The sequence below is a fragment of the Cavia porcellus genome, unplaced genomic scaffold, assembly GCF_034190915.1.
Source record: "Cavia porcellus strain 051 isolate PalLab524CR breed Dunkin Hartley unplaced genomic scaffold, mCavPor4.1 scaffold_1, whole genome shotgun sequence".
NCBI lineage: Eukaryota > Metazoa > Chordata > Mammalia > Rodentia > Caviidae > Cavia > Cavia porcellus.
This window is the reverse complement of record NW_026947484.1, coordinates 76,613,072-76,631,380: the sequence shown is the minus strand read 5'-3', so window position 1 is coordinate 76,631,380 and position 18,309 is coordinate 76,613,072. Positions and strand designations below refer to the sequence as shown.

Genomic DNA, 18,309 nt, shown 5'->3' with positions numbered 1-18,309 from the left:
GAAATGGCAAGTGCTGTTATTTTTCTGTTTAAAATTAGTGACCACCTACATTCCATATCAGAACACAATATGCAAAGAGATGTTGACCTCAGCCCACATACAGTTTCTTTAAAAAACTGTCCTAACTTGAAACCAATACTCTTGGCAGTGGTGCCACTTGGGCACTCTTTGGTACAGTCATGTTTATGTGCAAACTCACCATATCTTTGCTGGTCAAAGCTTTGGGATCGTTAATATTGTTTTTCAGTAGGTTGCATGCAGACAACATCTTTTCACTTAATTCATACCTAAAAGAGAGGGAAAAAAAGAGCTCAAGATTGACCATAAAAAGGAAGCCATTTTTCTCTCCAACCTTTGACTATTTAAAAGACAATAGCTCTGAATTAGCCAAGGCATCCTGTGACAGACAATTGGAGGTGTCTCTAGGCAACCACAATTAATGTCACACTACAGAACCAATACCTCTGACCAGAGCCCAAGGTCTTTTCAGGAGGGCAGTTTCCAGCTATGCTATACCAGTTTGGCTTTTAGGACATTATAAAACAATGTTGAGATTTTTAAAAAAAAATTTTTTTAATTGTTATGGGGCTGAGCAGATCTAAATTCCTGCATGTCTATTATGCTCACCAGTACACCAACACCTGGTGACTCAAAAGTGTTTGATCAACTATATGAAAAATGAAAAATCAGGTAGCATATAGGAAATAAGTTACATCTCAACAAATGTGTTTTTAAAAGACCAGATGACATTTCAAACCATTTGAAAAACTTACCTTATGTTAATGCAATTGACTTTCATTTGCCAAATTAAATATTTTCTTATTTATACCTTCCATAGTGAAAACATACTGAAGTTTGTGTTTTCTCTCTTTCCTCTTGGTTTTATGAGTATCAAATCCATTTTTGCTAATGGTGTTTAAAATGTACTTTAGTTTTAGGTTCTTGTGTTAGCTAACCAAAGAGTTTGGTATTTTATTTCAGTTGCTACTTATGAGCCTCCCAAATCCACTGTGCTCACTTAAAGCAACTAGAGACATATGACTGACACACATCTTTATAGTAAATGTGCAAATGTGATCTTCAGTCAAGGCTAAATACCTGTTTCTCATGCATACTGTGCTAACAGTGCTAATACTTGTATGAAATATGGCATGGCTTGATATATGACTGAAGATAAAATCTGAAATCTTAAAGCGCTAGTACCAAAAAATTTGAATATGCCTTTAAAAATAAGGTGAAGCATTCTAACAATGGAGGCAGTGTGGATGGTGAGTCCACATAAACAGTGAAACATCAGAAGTGGCAGAAGTTGAAGCATCAGAAAACAAAGGAGGGTATCAAGCCATCCTCTTTGCTGCTCTAATAGGTCTAGAAGTTACTATATTCTGTGATAGTGTTGTGACCAGGAGTACATACTTCTGAGGTACAGATAAGACCACCCCCATAAATCTGTGTAATTGCAAAATCTCTGAATTGGCCAATTCTACTGATAAACAACTAAATGTGGGAGGGTGCAGGGGAGGGGAAGGGAATGTACCACACCTCTCTCTGATTTCCACCTTCTCAGGTTCACATTCTTGAACCTGTGTTTCATGGTCCACCCTGGCAGACTTGAAACCTTCAATATTAACTGCATGGTGCCCTTCAGCCATTCCCCGAGTGTCTTCATTCTCCTCTTCCTCCTCCTCCTCTTCTTCAGGAGGATACTCAGTGACATCACACTCGTCATCTGACTCGGAAGAAGAGCTTTCATCTGAGCTGGAATCATCACTTGAAGTTGTTTCATACCTAGGTGGCAATTGGGATTTCAGGAGATGCAAGGTGTTCCCATAAAGACCCAGCGACCGAAATGTCTGTGAAGGGAAGGCTGCTGACTAAACTCCAGAAATGTCACTAGTGGGTTTAAAGCCTGTGCTTAGAAGTTCAGTGTAAGGTCTATGTGACTCCCTGCTGATTTTTTAAATGGGTTTTGACTTAAAGGGACAGCCTGGGTTGCCAAGTGGTATCAGCTTGTTAAAAAATATCATGGCTCTTCTGACTGATAGCAATCAACTGGAAACTCCACATGTGCTGTTGATCATTTTTAGTTTTTTTTCCCCACTCTTGCTATTTTGCTCCATTCATTCTCCCGTCTCCCAGTTTCAAGGTGAAATATGGCATGGAAGTAACCAATTCCTCCTCTGATGCATGACTTCTAAAATCTCCTGAGGCATACTACCCTATGAAACTTTTAAGATTTGGACAGCAGGCCCCATCATGATAAACCCTGGAAACTCACTCCACTGTAAATGTTATTTTAACTAACTGCAGAATTGCTTTCCTGTTGATTAATCAACTGATTGCTTTGCTCTGACTGTAGGAGGATAAACAGGCTTAAGTAGCCAACTGGAAGAGAAGGAGCAAACAATGAACAAACATTCTACTTAGAAAGGAAGCATCGGCACGTCTGAATCACTCCTGGGGTGAAAAGCCTACAGTTTTTCCCATGAACACAGGGGGCTAAGCAAAACGCAACCCACACTGAGGAGGTGGATTACTTCAGTGGGCCACGGAGTGATGGTACTTTCTCTTCCTTTCTGAGTGACAACACAGGCAAGTAAAAGCTGTCTAACACAGCACAGCAACTGCCGCTTACTGATTTTTATTGAAAACTATTTTTTTTTTTTTTAGGACAGATGAGATGTCAATAGCTCAGCTTCATCAGGAATCTTAACAAGTGACAGACCCTTAAAGATAGCAAGAGGAAGGAGGGAACGCTCAAATGCACCTTTCTGAGGAGGAAATCTTCCATCACTAAAACGTGGCACATCCCAGGTCAGGCACCTAGAACTGTGACTTACATAGGTAGGAGATAAAGGAGACAGATACAGAGACCTAGTAGTACCATCTTTCCTTACCCTCCATTAATGCCAACAAACTGAAGATTCTTCTTTGCACCATTTGCATCTTTATTCCCATCTCTCTTCTTCATGATGGACTTCAGAGTATTTTCATTATTTGCACAAACTGTGAAAGAATACATCAAGATGATCAACATTAACATAACTCATACAAGTTAAGAGAATGGGTAATCTCTCTTTTCCCTCATGTATGTGGATGTAGATCTGGCATGCATACATAAGAAATTTGCACAAATGCATTGGGAAAAGGGTGTGCATGCGAGAGAATAAAGTCCTATCAATAACATTCTTTAAGTAGGGAAAAATGTTAGCACTTCCACACATCACAATAATCCGTGACACCTGGCATCTATCAGACTTTATTGTTTACCAAGGGGTATGTTTCAATTCTTCAGTTGAAATAACCTGGAAAAGGTTTCTGCCTGCCAGAATGTGAAAAAGTGAAATGCTGTTTATATTATTTCATAATTGGCAATAAATTTTCTTAAAATTAAGCTTTTTTTGATAATCTAAAGATATGCCAGGACTTTCTATCAACTGTCTCATCCTTTCTGCAGGTCAGATTAGAAGGCACATTGTCATTTAACAACGCTGGTGATGGAACCCAGAAAGAACTCTGATGCCAACAACCACAGACCTACCGTAGAGGCCCGAAGCGATCTGATCATCTGTCAGGTTAACCGGGGCCAGTGTACTCTCCTGCGAGGGGAAGGTCATCTGGCTGCTCATGGGTGACCCTTCCGAGGTGCCCACCTCACGCTCAGACTGGGACAGCTCTCCTGACTGAAGGCCACCGCACTTACAGGTATATTCCAAATTATTTCCTGTCCAGAAAGAGCAGGGAACAGAGTCTGTGATACCAAGTATGGACAAAATGGACTGAAAAAATTGATTTCCATTAAAAAAAAAAAAATTCCTGCAACTCATCCTTTCCTCAACGCTTCCTTCCAGTGAGTGGCACTACTATCTAGACCACCCGATCCCCACCCCGAAAGGGGACCTTGACTCCCACCCCTTATCACATCTACCAAAGCTTGTCATTCTAGGTCCACGGTGTCACTTTATCTCCGTGTTCTTGCTGTTTTCCTCCTCATGCTGGCTCATGGTGACAGGCATCACATCCACCCAGCTGCGCCCCCCCCTCTTTTTTTTTTTTTTTTTTTTTTTTTTTGGTCTTTTTGCTTTTTATCGGTACCAGGGATCGAACTCACGACTGCCTGCTTACAAGGCAGGCGCTTATGCCGCTGAGCTAAATCCCCAGCCCCGCCCCCTCTCTTCTTACTGTTGCCCTCTGGCCCAAAGGGTAGAGGATTCCTCCGCCTAGCTCTAATGCTGTCGTTCCTGCAGCTGAAACAAAACCCTGATCTGGGGAAACTTGGTCCATACTCCTTAGCCAGACACGCTAAGCCATCTGTAACATGGCACCAACTTTCCCCACAACTTCACTCCCCTCTCCTCTGCTGTCCCTTGTGGAAAGGGACTGCACCCTGGTGGAGGGAACCGCGCTCTATCTGGAGGGCAGGGACGCTCCGCTCACTTTCTCACTGTGGTCTTCGCCTACTCTCTACATGGAACACAGGCCCTTCTTCTCCACATGGCCCACCCTCCCATCTTGCCCTCTTTGGGGCTTTCCTCACCCCCTAATTAAACACAACTTTGCTTTTTCTGACCTCTCATAGCCCATCTTCCATACCCTCTTCTGGAATCTATGGCACAATGTACAAGACAATTTTTGCGAGCATGTTAGAGTCCCCTGCAGTTGACATGGAACCTAGTAAGTGTACTTAGAAGAGTTATTTGCAAACCTAATTAAGTGAGTTATGAAGATTTATAAATGAGTCATAAAGATCCCCCTACCTTGTTTGCCACTTTTTCTATAATGAATATGGATTGTGTTCAAATCCCTTCTAAAAATAATTCTTTGACTTAGCATTTGATTGGTATAACTTTTAAGGGTACACAAAAAGAAGTAGAAAGATGGTTACTGTTTTCATATTTAAAACAGTGAAGAGAGGCAGGCACCACAGTCTGCCCATAAGAAACTAGCAGGTGCTGGGACAGGAGAGGAGGAGTTCTCTGTGGCCATTCACAGGCTGACGGACATCTATCTGTCTGCTCACATGCAGTGATGAGCCTGTTTAAAGTGGGTTATACAGTAGTATGGAGCAATCAGTAAACAGTTACATGTGCACATATTTTTAAAAACCTGGATGAATATGTAAGAAAAAAAAAACACTTTTAAATTTGTACTGTTTTAGGAATGCTGGGGCTGGAAGCCAGGGCACGGGCAGGCCTAGACAAGTGTTCTACTACTGAGTGACATCTCTTCAATGCTGCTTTTTTAACACCAAAGAACTTAGTTACAAATTCTCTTTGTACATGTAATTTTCTAAATTATACCTTATAAACAGAAGGTACTTATAAAATAACATTCAAGTCTACTTGCAATACTGCCACTGGATAAGAATTGATCCCAGTTTTTGCTTTTAAAACTAAAGCTTTGAAATCCATTAGATGTTTAGAAGCACAGGAAATTAATCACTGTATTTTAAGGAAATCTAAAGAAAACCTGTGAGAAACCCTAAAACTTCAGTTCTATTGTTGGTAATAATCACCTGGGGTGGGTCCAGGGCAGCTTGGCAGGTTGCCGCCAGGAATTCAGGGTCTGAGATGGGGCTTAGGGATGGGCATTCCTTTCTTTGTTTTTGAAGTTTTATTTTAAAGTAAAAACAAAATCTCAAAACAAGGTGACAGAGTAACAATGGTTAATAGATTGTGTATTGGTAGTTTTACAGAGTAGAATAGGCAAAATTATAAATTGTCCAAATAATATTAGTACAAAACTTTATCAATGAACTAAGGGAAAGTAGTAGTATAACTATCTTAACTATCGTGTGTGTGTGTGTGTGTGTGTGTGTGTGTGTGTGTGCGTGTGTGTGTGTGTGTGTGTGTGCGTGTGTAGTATTTTTTTCTTTCCCCTTTTCGCCTTTCCCCAGCCCAGGTTCGTTCTCCTGTGAACAGTTTCTTCCCATTTACAATATCTAGTATATACTCTGAATCTTATTTACTCTTTCAGCTTCTCACACTAGGGAGACAATATGAGGTTTACACATGTGTGTCTGGTATATCTCACTTATGAGTAGGGTCTCAAATTGCACCCATCTACCTATAAAAGTCTCCAGTTTATCCTTCTTTATAGCTTAGGACTCAGTTGTATAAGAGGATCCCCTTTTTAATCTGTTCCTCAGTTGATGGGCATTTGGGTTGTTTCCAAGATGGAACTATCACAAATTGTGGTGCTATAAACATCGGTGCACATATATCGCTGTGGTATGATGTTTTTAAATCTTCTGGGAAGGTATCTAGAAGGGGGATAAAGTCAAATAGGACCTCCAATCCTTGTTTTTTGAGGAACCTCCACAATGATTTCCACAGTGGTTGCACCAGTCTGCACACCCAACAATAGTGGAGAAAGGTTCCTTTTTCCCTCCAGCATTTGCTATTGCTTGATTTCTTGATAGTAGCCATTCTTTCTGGGGGTGAGGTAGAACCTCTGTTGTTTTAGTTTACTATCTCAAATGACCAGTTAAAGATATTGACCATTTTTTCACATATTGATTTGTTCTTTTTATTTCTTCATCTGAGAAGTGTATCTCAGATGCCCATTTTTGGATTGGGTCTTTAAATCTGGGAGGACTGAATTCTTTATATGTTCTTAATAGTAATACTTTGAGGAAGAGCTAGGAAACACTTTCTCCCCCACTGTGGGTTGTCTCTTCACTCTGCTGGTAGTTTTTATTGCTGTTCAAAAGCCTTTAAAGATGAGATTGTAGCTGTTGATTCTTTTTGATTGTTCCTCTGCAATGGGGGTTTTGTTCATAAAGTCTTTGTCTTCACCAATGTCTTCAAGAGTTTTACTTACTCTATTTTCCAGCAGGTTTAATGTTTCTGTTTTAATATTTAGATCTTTGGGGATGGGCATTTCTGACACCACCTTGCAAAGAGTTTTTGATACAGGTGACCTACTTTGAATGTTAGTAATTTTAAACAATGGCAAAATAATTTTAAAAAGGTGGGGCAGATAAAATATTCAAGATGAGGCACTACAGAGATAATCTGAAATTCCTCATTTTCATATTTCTACTTATGATTCTGAAAGTCACGGAGATTTGGTAATTTGCCTGAGGCCATGCAGCTAGACCAGAACTCCTTCCCTAATTCTAGGAATAGTGTTCCCTGCCCTAGCCCTGCAGGCACTGACTGTGTGTGCACGATTTCTTCACAGACTCGCAGCCCCCACTTACACCCACAGTGCTGCATACCCCCCACACACACACACAACACTTGATGTCCCCAGGACCTCACGCAGCCCCCAACTGCAAATATGAAACATCGGGCCTGCCTTTAACTTACTACAAGTCAAGTCTCTTCATCCTCTCCTGCTCCGCCTCCACTCATCATTAGTCTGAAATGATTGCATCACCTCCAAAAGGTCTCATTAGTGACTGTGAGTGGGAGCCCACTCCTCCTGGAGGAACAACTGAGTAACCATTTTCCTAGGTAAGGTCCAACAACCGTGTTTTAAACACAAATACATTAGTAACGTTTTACCATTACTGAAACCCTGAACATATATAAACATAGGCCACAGCATAATCTTGGCATCACTTAACGCTGAAGACACATTCTGAGAAACGCATCTTCAGGTGACTCATCGTGGTGTCAACATCACACTGTGCTGACGAACTGAAACGCCCCTGACATCGCTAGGTGCTATACTCTTGTGAGGCTCCCACTGTTGAGTGGTCAGAGGGTGACTGGCCTTGTTATGTGGCACAGGACTACATAAAAACTCTTGTCCCCATCTCTACATTCAACAGTGGCTTGAGATACCTGGTTTCATCTTCCTCACTTCCGTTCACTCACATGGGACATGGGATATTTTTCATGTAAAAGCTAGACATTCAATCTCTATGTATTTTAGTATACATGCCTAAAAAATCTCTTTAAACACACACAAACCATTATCACTAAAACTAATCAAACCTTAAATCCATGTTCAAGTTTCTCCAAGGCTCTCATTTAAAAAAAAAAAAAAAAATAGGAATCCTGAATGAGAAACCCACTAATATATTTCCATTGGGCACTATGGTTTTAAAGTCTTAATCTAAAAGTTATCAATTTAAACATGGATTAAAAAATACTTTAAAATTAGAGGCTCAGTGGTAGTGTTTGCCTAGCATGTACTAGGTATGATCCCTGGCACTCAAAGAATAATATATGTATTAGTTATCTAGTATAATAGCTATCTAATACACATATATTTTAAAAAGATATTTACAAGCTGGGGATTCAGCTCAGCAGCATAAGTGTCTGCCTGGCAAGTGCAAGGTCGTGAGTTTGAGCCCCAGTACAGAAAGAAAAAGGTATTTACGTACAATATGTGTAAGGCCGGACAAGTTTTGGTAAACACATACACATAGGTGACTACCTAAAATAATGAATATTTCCCCCAATTCTTCCTGCTAATCTCCCCACGGAAGGCACCTGTAGTTTAGTTCAGTGAACCAGGACTTTTTAAAGCTTTTCCAATCCTGAGCTGCGTGGGTCCTCCGTACTCTATGTGGGCAGCTGTGCCTTGCCAGTGGGCACTGTACCGCTCACCTCCTGCCCCCGCTGTGCTCAGGGAGAACCTGTGGCTTCCTGCCTCCCAGCTCTTTCCTTACTAGCTTTTGCTGACCAGGCCTGGAGTTCCAGCACCCGTCACAAGGACTGACCCACATTCTCTCTCCTCTGTAGTCTTTTTTGGGGGGCTACTACTCCACGGAGATCTTTCTTTCTCCTCATTACCATGGAGCTAGCACTTTTGCCTGGATTAAAAATATGCCTGCCGTGTTTGTCAGCTTCACCCGTGTCTCCTCCAGGGGCGGGTAAGCTCCCCTGGCTGTGGCTTACTGGGTGTCCCCTTCATGCTTACAACAGTGCGGGGTAACAAGAGGCTTTTCATAAGTGCCATGTGAGTCACCTGAAGGTCAGGCTAGTGCTCGTTTGTCCAGCCTGAGAGAAACCGCCCCCTGTATTTCCAGAAGACCTTTTTGGGATGGTGTTCAAACTCTGTCTGGGATAGAGCAGCCCCTACGCGATTCTCAGAGCTCAACAAGAACCAGTCTGCTGTTGTAGGCACACATGGGATCGCACCTGCACCAGCCTCTGCCCAGGGACTGCCACGCCCAAGCAAAACAAAGAAAGGACACATGTAGCCAGGACACACAAAAATAAGGCAGCCACCAAACTAAACGCATCGGTCTCAACCTGGCTGCCTTTCACAATCACCTGAATTGAGGGTAGTGGTTTAAAAACAATACAGGGAGCCTGGTGGTGGCCCGGACATCAGTGTATTTTAACCCCCAACCTCCACTCCCCAGTGATTCTGCTGTGCAATCAGATTAAGAATCACTCAATCCAATTATGCAAAATTAAACTCGACTGCTGCAAATAAGACTACAGACTCCTGTGGTGTCCAGTCATAAACTTGGACCTTGTGAGTTCTTAGGAATGACTGATGGTATAATTAATGGCTCCAGATCACTGATGGTAGAAATCCATGGGAGCAGTAATGGTGCCTCCAAACAACATGCACAGAACTGGAGTGATTACAAACCCCTACAGAATTCTGGCCCTCTGGCTAGATCTCAAGACCCCCACTAAGTGGAAACATTTTGCACATGGAAAACTGGAGAGCTGGGGTGCAGGGGAGTGGGCAACTGTGAGAGACCTTCTGTCACTAACATTCTTACCAGGGTTGTAAACGTCAGTAAAGCAAGAGACTCATTTTACAAGTGGCAAACTAACAAGAAAAACAAAAGTTCAATGAAAAGCAGAGCTGGAAGAGTTTAAATAGTCTCTCCTGCTTGATTTTTAGAATGGAAATCAGGAACAGGGATTTAGCTCAGTGGTGTAAGTGCCTGCCTGGCAAGCACAAGGTTGTGAATTGGATCCCTAGTACCAATAAATAAATAAATGGAGATCAGCTGGCGGGATACATGCAGTGAATTTCTAAATTACAAAATTGGCTTTTTTTTTGGTACCCAGAGTCAAACTCACTAAATCCCCACAGAAAACTGGCTTTTTAAATGTATTAAAATGAGTTTTAAAGGTTGGTCTGATCCCAGATGTCACTTGTTCTACAATGCTAATCCATGTTTTTGTTTATAATGCCAAGTGCTTTCTGAAAAACATAGTTCTCAACTGTGCAGCCAATGAATTAACCATGGCGTGTGCCCAATTTTCAATGAAGCATTATAATTTGATTTTTAAACCACATCTAACATACTTTTCAAGAATAGGACTTGCAGAGCATGGTGGCACATGCCTATAATCCTAGCACCCGGGAAGGTGAGGTGAGGCAGGAGGATTGCTGTTGAGTTTGAGGCCACATAATTCAAGACTAGCCTGGACTATGTAGCAAGACCCTGTCTCAAAAAAAATTAAAGAAAAAAAGAGGACTAAAATTTCAGATTCATTATGAATTATGGCCATTCAATCTATTTTCCCAAAATAAACTCAAAATTCAAAGAAACCTTAAGTAACACTTGTGCTTTTTCATACAGAAAAAAGGCTTCAGCATGAATTCACACCTTTTAGCCCAAGTATGAGAGCAGAAAATGTAGACAGCGTGTGTTACTTTTCAGGGGAAGTATGGAGTGGTATGGAGTGGTATGGAGAGAAGGACAAACTCCCTCTGCCTCCAGACCTTGCTCTCAGAGGCCTGCCTGAAGTCTCAGACACGTCACCCACACAAGTAGCCAACCCAAACTGGAGATGAAAAACTTAAAAGGTCAGAACTGCAGCCTCAGAGCTATTCTGATATTTCCCTGGGACTGTTCTGAGCAGCTACCATGAATGTGTTTAAAAGTGGACACTTGCTTAGAAATTAAAATGCTAGAGCAGATTAAGAACCAGATTCTCCCTCAACCCCACCCCTCCCACATTTAATTATATACCAGTCCCAAGACTTGACCCAGAAATCCCAAACTGACAGGCTGCATTAACTAAAGCTGGGTTAAAACACGCTTCTCCGGATTCAGGTAAGGTCCTCCTTTCCTCCCCAGGCTCAGCTACTTTGACTACAGCTGTACCCTGAGCACTAACTCCACATCATTGAGAACCTAATGAACCTAAGGTGTACTGGTATTGCCTTAGGTGTGCATGTCCTGTCTTCCCAAATGGACACCAAGTTCTTTGGGACACACCCTGCTACCTCCCTGTTGCACCACCACAATCTGCATATAGGTGATACTAATGTATAGCTATCAATCGAGATGGCAGAGATGAGACTTTCAATAGCTTTACTGCTATGAATGGCTTACTGCTCAGAAAAATAGCTGTGGGTGTCACTCACCATCAATCACGCTACTTGTCAGTGATCTCAAAGCTATCTCAGTTCTTAAAGGTTACTAATCTCCATGCTCCAGCCTGAAACGAACTGTACTGTAAAAGTCTAAAAGTTAACCTTCACACATCTTTTCCCGGAGCACGTTTCCATTTCACTGACAGTCACCCAAAACCATTAGTTTAAATGAACACGCATTTCAAAGGAGTGCTACAGAAGGGCTCACAAAGGTGATGGGCAGAATGAAATCTTTCGAAGATCTTTTCCTCAGGCCTAAGTGCCTTTAAAAAACTCTGTCCTCCTGATTTCCAGGCCAGGAGGCCCCTTACACATCATGCCAATATATTACACCATCACAGGGTTCTAGAAATACTTGGTTGAGATTGTTTTGATGTTCTTCAAATAGGAGCAACTAACCAGAAATGGTATGCTGTAATGACCTCATTTTCCTGCTTTTGGTGTCTCTCCACCAACTTATTTTTACAGTTATGAGAATGACTTCAAGTTCATAAACTTTTAAACCCAAGATGACCAGAAGTACAAATACAGAAGCTGATTTACAACAGTCCTTCTGTCTGCCCATGAGACGAATTTTCTATAAATCGTATGGTAGGCAGTTAAGTTCCACTGGTAAGGCAGTTTCATTCATATTTGCTCAGAGCAGTTATATATGTTTAGGGTATTTGTTAAGTGCTAGTCCTTTGTCTAGAATTTTCTCTTTTTCCACTCTTTTCCAAGGTGGGGAGAAACCTTAAATCGTTCTTCAAACCAAAATAATCCCATTGATTTACAGAAAAAATAAACATTACTTCCTTTGGTTTTGGTAGAGAACAGAAACTTATTTCCTCTTATTCAGTGGAAAGTATTAAACACATTAAACTCCTACTACCAGGAACTATATCCAGTACACCTTTGGTCACCAGAAAAGTCCACCTGTAAAACTATGACATTATCTGTCTAATCTTGGAAAAATGTTTTTGACCTTTTGGGTGACAAATATATATATATATATATATATATATACATATATATATATATATATATATACATACACATACATAGACATGTTTTTGTTTAAAAAATAAGAAGTGTATTTCTAAAACCTGGGCTGCATAGTTGTACATACTGAGCATACATGGGCCAGTGTGCGCGTGCAAGAGGGCGGCTTCTGCTGTGTGTGTGCCCTTTGAGCTCTTACTTTAGGAACACACACTCCAGTCCAGTTGTGATTGTAAGAACAAGAGAGTCAGGCATGATGTCGCTAAAAATGTTTTGCACACAGAAATGACTGTCATCAAATCTTAATGATTTAGCATTAATGTAGTTCACCTTGAATTTTAAATGTGATTCTGAATGACTGAACCAAAAACTTAGTCACGTTCATTTTGTTCCCCCAGTTCTATCTCTGTATTTCTTTAACTTGATAAAACTGTAGGGGGTGGGAGATATAATAATTTGGGAGGAAAGGCCACAAGCCACAATTATGAAGGTAAACACTCCGATTAGAAACAAAAGATTATTTGTAAAATTTGTTTGGCAGCTGTTCTACAGCTACATTTCTGTTTCTGAGGGCACTCAAATAACAACAGCTTTTAGTGAGCACGTGTATTCTGTGCTGCAGACTACTCCAAATGCTTTATTCCTGTGACTCACAAAACTTCATTACAGCCCTATGAAGGAACAAAGACAACTTATCCTAGCGGCGTAGAAAGAATCTGATGCAGACTAGCTGCAGAGACCCAGTGTAACTTTCTTAAAGTATTACGTTCATACAAATGACTGTGTGCTTCCACTGCTAGATGTCAAATCCAAATGCCCTATTGGAAGACATGCACACTAATCTGAGCAATGTGCTATGTTATATACATTATGCTGTATTACAACATGCACAGCAACCCAGGGTACATTTTGACACACCTTCATTCTTCAGTCTGCCAGATGTTAGGAATCTCACCTTACTCTATCAAGATGCTTTAATTTTCAGCCCCATGTACACAAACACCAGAATATGGGTCAAGTTGCTAAGCTTCCTCATCAGAACTCTAAAGCAATGTGGCTAAAATACAGACCTACTTTAAAGACATTCTTGCGTGCCCTAGGAGAGGCTACCACTATGGCTAAATTGGTGCTATTAAAATATTTTTTGTTCACAAATGCTACAAGTCTCGTGTTTTGTAGCTGATTAATTTGGTGTTTGTTTGCAGCGTCAGATCAACACAGGGATATGTGGAATGTTGGCAGGATGGGAAACAGACCAAAGCACACTGCAACACAACCAGAGGGTACTTTTTCCTTGGTCTCCCAGCCTGGGGGGCCATGCAAATCACTCCAAAGTTGCAGCTGAATATTTCAGGCAAGAATGTGAAATAGAAACCCCAGTTGGGGAAGAAGGGAGGAAGCCTGGGGAAAAAATGCTTTTATAATCCTTTGTGCCATCTGTGACTAGATATATGGAAGAATTTTATTTTGACTTCAACATCTAACAATCAGGGTTTTTAAAAGGTTGTGAAGGCAGACATCTGTTATTAAGACTTTGCTTCAGTCCACAGGATCACTGTAACCCTGTTTACTCTAAAATGACTCCCTTGTACACTTACTAGTCTCTAGATTCTTTTTTTTTTTTTGTCTTTTTCTTTTTTATCGGTACCAGGGATCGAACTCACAACCGCCTGCTTGCAAGGCAGGTGCTTAAGCCGCTGAGCTAAATCCCCAGCCCGTTAGTCTCTAGATTCTAAAAAACTCACACAGCAGCCATCATGTTCATTTTTTCTTGCATAACAGACTATGTCCCACAGCAGAGATACTAAAAACTAGTAGGGTAAAAGTGGAAATGTAGGGTTATAAAAAGAAGTTATTTCAGTCTGTTTTGCTCATTGCCCTTTCAGGCTTATGAAGGGAAACAGGATGATGTAGATGTTCTGTGGAGGGCCTGATGTAGTTTACACCGTACATTTTCACAAAAAGTTAGTATGACACACACTTCTCCTGGTCACACTGGTTTGTGAGAACTGAGTGTCAGGAATGACAGCTGGCTGGTATGGCCCCAGAAACAGGGCACCTGATACCAAGGGAAGGGATTTCAGTGAGGCTGACAGGGAAACCACACATTGTGAAATCTCCCTGAGTAGCTTCTCGATGACCAGCTTCACAGCAATGGGAATCCCAGAGCTCAGGAGCCCTGGCTTCCCTTGCTACACTGTCCTCAGGGCCTATTCCTGTGCTTGCGGGGCAGCAGACTGTTAATCATTATTCGCAGTAATAAAATGAACTGATGAAGTCCTTCCCTTTCATGGAAATATGAACTATAAACATTTTATACTGCTAATAATTGTGGGCATAATAGTACACAATTTTCTTTAGTGAATTTTACATAAAATAAGCTAATAACTGGAAGACAATAAAACATCACATAAAAACTAGCAGCTCCAGAAGATAATGTCTAGGCCTGCCGATATCAGTTTACTCTTATGTTGGTCCTCAGCCAGATGCCAAAGAATCATTCTTGGTTTTTATTCTACCCATTACCATCCTAAAGCTTTCTCGACAGTTCCAAAAAAATGGCTCAAGATGTTAAAAAAAAAAAAAAAAATTCTTAGCTCTTGGGAAAACATTTTTTCCCAAGAGAATATATCCCTAAAAGTTCAGGGGTTGGAAACTTAATCTCTCTGCCCTCAAAATGGATTAATGTCACCACCAGGCAGTGGGTTCATTATTGCAGGAGTCTGGCACTCTTGCTGTTTGACCCTTTGATGTCCTCTGCCTTGTTTTGATGGAACAGAAAACCCTCCCTGGATGTTGATGTCTTGTTAGGCTTTTCAGCTTAAGAACCATGAACTAAAAAACCTCTATTCTCTCAAAATTTCCCAGTCTCTAGAATTCAATTATGGCAACAGACAATGGACAAAGGCACTTCCTTATCCCTCGGTCCCTCAAGGTGCCACTTACCTGCAATTTTACCCACACTGATTTTCTGGAAGTCAGTGTTCTTGAACTCCTCGGCACTTGCAGACTTCATAACAGAGTTGATGGACGTCAGGGTGCTAATGAGCTGTGAGTTGAGGGAGCCAATCTGTGAGTGAGGCTCCCCAAAAGCTTCTGCTAGTTCACTGTAGTTCTCAGCCAACAGTGTTTGCTGCTCAGCCAGCAGCTTCTGGACACGTTCGATGTAGTGATCCAAGCTGGTCACCATTCCAGTGGGAGCCTGGGGCTGGGATTCCTCCAGGAGCTCCCCTACAGGCTCGTCCCCAACGCCCACACTCCTCCTGCTACCTGTCAGCCCCACGGTCAACTGGGGGGGCCCACAAGCTATGGTTCTCATTTTGAGACCAACTAGATAGTTGTCATGAATATTTATCTGCCCCACACCCAACTCTTTGGTCTTCACAGCAGATGGCTTGTCAAACTCAGAAGTGCCAGAGAGCAGGGTCCCAACACCAACAGACCGCGTCTTGGTGGAGGACGTGACATCCTTGACGCGGCCTTCTCCTATAGCCACGGTTCGCATCTCCACTGTCTGTGTGCTGGTCTGCTTGTCCAAAGTGCTTAAGGAAGTGCTGGTGCAGGAATCCACCAGGGTGGCTGTCTCAGTGTTAGTGGACTGGCTCATTTGTTCTAAAAGTGTACTGGTGTGCTGGTTGGTGGTAAGAGGTGCTGCCATGACGGCTGCTTCTACCTGGCCAACGACCTCAGTGTTCACGCCATGGGAGATGTACTCTTTGGGAGAGCAGACAGTCACGTGAATAGAACAGTCTCCACAGCCGATAGACCGCACATCTTTTAGATTCAAATTTGTCTTGAGGAGTGTCAGGTCGCTCACAGACGCCTCCGTGTTGCTGCCTGTTTCACAGACACTGACTTCCACACCCACATGCTTGTCACAGGTCTCCACGGACCTCCCTGTACAGCGGTTGTGCATTTCCACCCTCTCCTTAACAATCCATCTATTCATGGGCAGCTCGGGCCCTACAGCTTGATTCCTGTGCTCAGACTGGCAGGAGATGCCTACACTACTTGTTTGCACAGAGGTCCCAACACAAGTGTCCACCAGGTCCACGTGACTGCCAACCATTTGGTCTCTAGTTGACATCACCGCTTCCACCAACTTGCTGAACACAACTGGCTGGGCCATCACGGCTTTGTCAACTTTCTTCCTTGATCCAGCGGCCTGCAGCTCTTGTTTCAATTTGGTCATCTCGCGGTCGTGGGTGGTTTCTTTAAGCTGCACTTCCAGGCGGTAGACCTTTTCCTTCAAGGCTTCAATGGTCTGCTGCTGCAGCTCAATTTCCTTGTCAGCTTCTGTTGTCACTCCAAGCATAGCCTCTGTCACACCAACGCTGGAATCCCTCATCTCAGTAACTGTCCCTACACCTGTATCCTTGAAGGCCCTGGAACTCCGTTGGTACACAACAATGTCGTGCATGTTCTCATTGCCACCTACAGCCACAGACCGGCACTCCTGAGCTGGGCACTGTCCGTTCTCCCTGAGCACCAAGGAGGCCTCACAGCTGCTGTCCTGGATCTTTTGCTCCAGAGCCTGCATGTCAGCAGTGAGCTGCCGGAACTCCTTTATCCTCTGTGTGCTCTGCTCCACACTCTCCATCTCTTCTTCCTCATAGTCAATGTATAACTCCCCACCACTCCTCCGTGCCCGGGAGAGCTGGTCCAGCTGGGAGGCATTCCCTGCGCTATAGGAGCGCTTCCTCACACCACAGAGGTCATTCTGCGATGCAGCCCTTTGTGTTTTTAGCTGTGAGGCCAGCTGCCGCTTCTCCTCTTGCAAGACAGAGATCTTCACTTGGAGCACTGGGATGGTTCTCACCTGTTCCTCAAGTTCCTTCAGGCGTTTCAGGGCAATGGCCATCTGCTCACGGATGTGCTGCAGGTGCATAGGGCTCACATTGGTCACTGGGGTGGAGACCCCTGAGCTTAGAGGGCTGTGGCGGATGGAGCTCCCCATGGAGGAAGTAGTGGCAGCCACTGGGGCATAGCTGCCATAATCCCCATTGCCTTGGTATCCATTCTGAAGCTGGATGGCAGCACTGTAGTTTCCAGAACCCATAAAAGAGGGAAGAGAGCTTGTGGAGCCCATCCCTCCAAAACTGGCCAGCCTGGGCCTTCTGAATTCAGCTGGTGTCATTTGCATGGTGACTCTTTCCTGTTCAAGTCTTCTCCGGGTCTCCATTAGTGTCTTGGTAACATGAAAGTTGTGCTTTGGGAATTGTGGGGAAGGAGGGGGCAGCTGTCGATTTTCAGGGATGGGAAGAAAAGTGGGTGAGGTCTCCAGAGGTGGGGGTGGCCTTGGGGCTGGGGTTGACGTAACTTGGCCTCTGGCTAGGAGGAAGCTGGGGCACTGTTTGTTGTCATCACTGTTGGAGGATGAGAGGGATTCGGTGGAAGTCCACACATCTTGCTGACCTGGTGTGACCCTGGTTTCCGGGCATGGCACAGATGGCTTTCGCCTCTTCTGGATGTTCAGTTTCTTGATGGTGTTTCCCTTCTGGATGTCATCCACGTATTTGAGAAAATCCAAGTCTAGCTGATAACCATAGGGGGTTTCCACAAAATAAGGGTCTTTCTGTCCCTTGTCATGGTCTCCATTCAGGACATCATCTGCTTTTCCTGAGACACAGAAAAGAACATTACAATGCTATGTATTACACAATAAGGTAACAATTAAGAGCTTATCCTGGATCTACAATTAGCTGTGAGCGAGTTAACACACTTTTCAGTTTTTCATGAGTAAAATCTGAGATACAATTATTAAATTTATGTTAAATAATACCCCCTCCCCGGTACTGATTAAATCCAAGATGTGCTGCATAACAGCCCAAGGTCTCTTAAAAATTTATATTTTGAGAAAATGTCTAAGTTACCCAGGCTGGCCTTGAACTCATGATCCTCTGATCCCATAAGTGGGATTGCTGGGATTACAGGTATGCAACACCAACCCGACATGAGATAATGATCTTAAGGAGTCAATCACATGGCAATATTTTTAAAGAGTCAATTTTAAAAGGT

General features: G+C 42.7%; 1 protein-coding gene across 5 annotated transcripts in view; it reads right to left on the bottom strand.

The window, feature by feature from the left end:
• Positions 1-18,309, bottom strand: part of Kank1 (KN motif and ankyrin repeat domains 1) — a 180,767-nt gene that overhangs the window by 9,847 nt on the left and 152,611 nt on the right. For 4 of the 5 annotated variants that reach the window (XM_063250301.1, XM_063250304.1, XM_013155071.3 and 1 more), the window contains 5 exons: positions 15,238-17,910; positions 3,542-3,724; positions 2,898-3,006; positions 1,543-1,788; positions 200-287 (listed from right to left, as the gene is read on the bottom strand). In XM_063250301.1, the coding sequence (XP_063106371.1) occupies positions 200-287; positions 1,543-1,788; positions 2,898-3,006; positions 3,542-3,724; positions 15,238-17,910 (3,299 nt within the window). Of the gene's footprint in view, positions 1-199; positions 288-1,542; positions 1,789-2,897; positions 3,007-3,541; positions 3,725-15,237; positions 17,911-18,309 lie in introns of those variants that run through there. The other variant, XM_013155072.2, reaches the window with a different exon arrangement.